The sequence below is a fragment of the Bombyx mandarina genome, chromosome 01 (genome assembly GCF_030267445.1).
Source record: "Bombyx mandarina strain Sakado chromosome 01, ASM3026744v2".
Lineage (NCBI taxonomy): Eukaryota > Metazoa > Arthropoda > Insecta > Lepidoptera > Bombycidae > Bombyx > Bombyx mandarina.
The window spans coordinates 13285319-13290861 of NC_143208.1; the positions used below are offsets into that span (position 1 = coordinate 13285319).

The 5543-nt window shown below is 37.8% G+C and overlaps 1 protein-coding gene across 1 annotated transcript; it reads left to right on the forward strand.

Annotated features, from left to right (window-relative positions):
• The first annotated feature begins 2897 nt into the window (after positions 1 to 2897).
• On the forward strand, positions 2898 to 3914 carry LOC114245181 (venom allergen 5). The gene is made up of 2 exons (XM_089738192.1): positions 2898 to 3268; positions 3539 to 3914. Exons 1-2 carry the CDS (start codon positions 2898 to 2900, stop codon positions 3912 to 3914), a joined length of 747 nt encoding a protein of 248 aa, XP_089594318.1.
• Positions 3915 to 5543: the final 1629 nt, after the last annotated feature.

Below are 5543 nucleotides of genomic sequence, written 5' to 3' on the forward strand. Positions count from 1 at the left end.
TAATGAAGATGTATTTAACTTTGCTCGGGAATTCTGAAAACTTAGGGTCGTCCGTGTTTCTAATGATGGAATATATTTTATAACTTCGATTCCATTCTCTTATAAGAAATGTCGATTTAAAATAGTAATTTAAATCATGTTAGGTAATGTTATTTTTATGTTTTTTCTTGCCTTGTCGCGAGTCGTAGACATATTCGTAATAGTCATAGATAATAGTAGTGCTAAGTATATTTTTTATGACGTTAGTTTATTAAGGGAATGATTTGTTTTTTGTTAATATCTTCGGCCTTCTTGGCGGGAAGACTGAGATGTTTGTAATCAATTAACATTTAAATAAAGAAATTTTGTACATATTTTTGTAGATTTGATTCTGTCATGATGGAGCATAAACTTGATGATTAATAACTAACCTACCTAAACTTGTAAAAATTCAGGGAAAATGTAATATAAATACTCATCAATTTACTGGCACCAATATCCAGCAGTGGACGTCCTTTTTTTTTTTTATTGCGTAGATGGGTGGACGAGCTCACAGCCCACCTGGTGTTAAGTAGATACTGGAGCCCATAGACATCCACAACGTAAATGCGCCACCCACCTTGAGATATAAGTTCTAAGGTCTCAAGTATAGTTACAACGGCTCCTCCACCCTTCAAACCTAAACGCATTACTGCTTCACGGCAGAAATAGGCATGGTGGTGGTACCTACCCGCGCGGACGCACATGAGGTCCTACCACCAGTTTACCACGTCTGTGTGCTGATCATGATGATGATAATGACTGACATCAATAGTAAATATTATTGGAACGAATAAGATAAAAAAACACACACTTAAAGTGGTCCAAACTTACATACTTGTGGGTAGCATTTTATATTTCCTTTTTTTACGCACACACTTTGATAGATAGAGATAACAGCGAAGGTAGCTAGCTGTATGTAGTTTGTTGTGGGCTGAATGCGGATGTGACCACTTTCTAATCGTGCTTCTGAACTTAATAATGGCATTCAGGTAAGACGAATGCTCCTTTGTCAGCAAAAAAAACCACATTGACTGCTTCTCTCAGGGCGTTTTAAGCTCAAAGGCGTTTTAAGCTCAATTCATGGAAAATTTATTAGCAATTAATAGGTCAGGTCATTTAACCTTATGCATGACATAGCTTGCGTAAAGTGAACTACTGAGTTTCTCGCTGGATCTTCTCAGCGGATCGCGTATCCGATCCGGTGGTAGATTCTGCGAAGGATGGCTCTTGCTAGGGATCATTGTCAGGGACGTTGTTAGCAACATTGTGAGGTTTGAGCCCCGCGAGCTCACCTACTAGTTAAGGTTTCGCTGATATAGCCTCTCAAGGCTATCAGCTTCGGAAGGAAAAAAGAAAAAAAAAAAGGAAATTCACCTTTAATTTTAACCAATTTGATGAAGGAAAATCATGGTTTCATCACACACGATTTTACTTAAAACACGCGCAAAAGTGCCTTAAAACAACAACGGCTTCTGTTTGCGTTCTTTGAACTATTGGCTTCTTAAGGAGCATCAAAGGATACTTATTTTTAGGATTCCGTACACAAATGTCGGAAAACCAGAATTCTTATTATGGCATTATGTACATCAGATTTGAAAATTGTATTTTAAAAGAAGGTGTAGAACTGTATGTAGAAATTACTAATTTAAAATGGGCTTTCTTGAATTCCTTTTCTCAAAAATGACATGGAGTTTTCTAAATTAGGATTTTATTATTATATATATATTTATAATAGTTGCAGAAATAAAGTATTAAAAATGTGCCCTCCTCTAACTCTATTTCTTTCAAAAATGAATTGTAATGGTAGAAATAAAAAAATAAAAACTTTTACCTATTGAAAATTAGTTTGAATGAAATAATAATCGGTCTAATAAAATTTGAGATATTTTCCATATTTAGTAACAAGATGTTTAGTTTTAAAACAAACAACGTTAAGATGTTATAAGTTACTTTGAATTTAATCATGCTCGTTCATTCTGACTACAAGAATTCAATTTTTTTTACTGCTTAGATGAGTGGACGAGCTCACAGCCCACCTGGTGTTAAGTGGTTACTGGAGCCTATAGACATCTACAACGTAAATGCGCCATCCACCTTTAGATATAAGTTCTAAGGTCTCAAGTATAGTTACAACAGCTGCCCCATCTTTCAAAGCGAAACGCATTACTGCTTCACGGCAGAAATAGGCGGGGTGGTGGTACCTACTCGCGCGTACTCACAAGAGATCCTACCAACACGGAGTGTTGTCCTAAATGCACTTCTCAGGTTTTTTTATTAACTTTATCCAATTCAAATGTAGCCGCTAAAGCGATAGACAGCACATGCCGCAAAATAATAATATTCAGAGTTGCGGCGAGCTATCCCTCTGCAATTTAATTCGATCGACCGACCGACCTTCTCAAAGACTGAAGTCTGAATCTAAAAATTGAAAGAGCATTTGAGAAAATAATTAATTTTACTGGTGGCCTTGTGAGCCCGCACGGATGGTGACCTCCGCATCACTCATCTCTGCCGGGTAGCATTCTGGTTTGGAGGGCGGGACAACTGTTGTACTATCATAGTTCAGACTTAGGCCTCAGGTCCATTATTCAACAGATACTCGTACAGAATAAAATTGCACGAAGAAAATATTTTTAAGGAATGCTATATATAAATACTTAAACAGATCATACGAATGATTGATTAACCAGACCTGAGAAATAAATTCTCTTTGGTACCTAATTACAATAATATTCATCTTGTACTGATGAGAATGTTGTAATAACAAGAAATACTATTAGCCACACGTTTCTTTTTAAATGAATTTTTAATATGGCAAGATTAACTTTGACAATTGTTTCTAATCATTTTACAGAAAACCATTATAGATTATAATCATGCGTTTTATTTATTTAATTTTGTGTTCATTTTACTTTGTTAATATGCTTTGTAAAGACAATAATACTGACAGATACCTACAGTATTGTTCTCACCCCGACTGTTCCTTGAAGAATCAGCATACCATGTGTGTCGCTTTCAATAAGCAGAGCCCGAGACTTTATGCGTCCGGTATGACTAATTGGATGAGATATCAAATTTTGCTTTTACACAACCGTCATAGAGACAACATCGCTATGGGCTTGGAAGCTGGCCAACCACCCGCCACCAACATGAGGAAGATGTATTGGGATTACGAACTCGAAGAGATGGCGGAACTGTGGGCGCGTCAATGTCAGAAACGTCACGACGAATGCAGGAATACTATTAGGTTTAATGCGCTTCAAAACATGGACGTGCGTCCCGTTGTTCCTAAAGTTACCGAAGCTCAGTTATTGGCTGACGCAGTTGGAGCGTGGTTCTCGGGATCACGGGTGCTACAGTCAGAGCATGTATGGTCATTCAGGCACGGTAACTGTAGCGCCCCCGGTGGATGCAATTCTCATTGGTATTCAACGGCAGCTTGGGCGTCTACTTGGCGTCTCGGTTGCTCTCAAGCTTTGTGTACTGCTACGAAAAAATCATGCTCGCGTTTTCGCAGGAGAGCAACACCGTCAAAAGAGTTGAAAAACACATCGACGCGAGTCACCGGCGAGAACATTTTAAGGAGGACCAGGTACATGACGACGGCAACGTTTCCGAAGTTTAAAGATTTCGCGACTACGGTGAGAGTAAAGACGAAGGAATCGCCGCTGCATCGAGGTATTTTGGAGATGACGAACGTACGTAAAGCAAATGATGAACCGAAAATCGTCGCATTCACGTTCTGTAACTACGGCCCGGCCGGGAACATCGATGGGTACCCGATTTACGAAGCCGGTCTGTCCTGCAGTAACTGCCCACAGGGGACGCGATGCGGGGATCGGACTCACAGGGCTTTGTGCTCGATCATTGGAGACCCGGACCTTCGGAATTGAATTCTATAGTTAAAAAACAAATAAATATATTTAATAAATTATATAATTAGTTAAAATTTTATGGTAAACCAATTAAATTTTATTATAATGAAAATAGCAGTATTGCTGAGAATTTAAATTGAATATTTCACCACTGATGAATTCATTTAAATATATACAAGACGAAAGGGATTATCAGAGTACGTTGTTGGAATATATAGATATAGGTATTATAAAGAAATTTATCAACTATAAAAACTTAATGCGGAAAAGATATACGTATCTCTTAAAAGGATTTAAATCATCCACTGTAAGAGAAAATTTCAGATTAATACGTGCATACTACCATCAATCAATAACTGAATTATGAATTTTGAATTAAGTCTACATGATTGAGATCTAACAATACAAAATGTGGAAGTAAATTAAAATATTGGAACAGTCATACCGACTAAAAATATTTTATTCGACTGTGCATGCATAGAAAAAATCGTCCATCAATCTGCTCTAGAAGGTCTCATTAATTCATTAATCAGACTCAGGCTGCTTCCAAAGCAAACTGATTGGATGGTGGCTTTACTACCGTATAGCGGAGCAACACTAATCCGCTTAAAGAAACTTTAAGGATTTCCTAGACTGGGTTGGACTTATAGCTTACGGTACGCGACCTAGTCTAACGCCGTTCTTACTTTATAGTTTGATGGGAAGTCCATTAATGAAATTTCTGAAGCAGAATCGAAGGGGTTTTTTAATTATTGCCAAAAGTCCACTTTATAAGCAAATGTTTGCGAAACGTTAACAGGACAATGACGACAACGACCACACAATTAGCGTAAAAAGTAACGACGATAATGAGTGACCATTGCACATTTTTCAAGAAAATAATCGTCACATGTAAGAATGAGTATTCTATGTAGTCGTCGTATACTACTAATCAGCAATAGATTTCATAATTATCGACTTCTATTATAATATAATACTTTATCTAGAGTCGATACTCCGTTGAAGTGAGTTTCTTTGTTAAAAAGGCTTTCCGTCGGTCTTCTGTTTTCTTTTCCAGTTAGTGCGGTTCTACGCTTCATGTCTGGCTCATTTTGTCGTCGTCGAAGCTAACAATATTACTTCGACGCTCGGAGGTTCGATATAATTAGATAGACTGGATGTCAGTATGAAAATGTCTCTCTAGCTTTACTCAATATAAAATTAAGATGCAATTTTCTGTCTTATTTAAATGAATTGTTGCACATTTGGAAGTAGATGTATCTTTATAACCGTGATTACGTACAATAGAATCCCTGAGGAATAGCACTTATTATAAGAGGTACACAATGTTCTTTTATCTATCACCGACCACGTGTATGCAACAATCATGTTGGTCTAAAAGGCCTTGAAACTGTTCTAGATTAACACTAATAATCGATTTTTTTTTGATCCTACCTAAGCTGGTCACCTAGGTGGGTATGCCAGCGCAACTGGGTCAGCAGAAGAGCTCACGGGGCTCTAAAGGACGTTGCTAATACTAGCCTCAGCAGGAGCAGTGCTTCTATGAATCTACCACCGGATCGGAAACGCGACCCACTGATAAGATCCAGCGAGAAACTCAGTGGGCTGTGTCGGTGGGTTAATTTACTCGCCGAAGCCTTCGTTGTA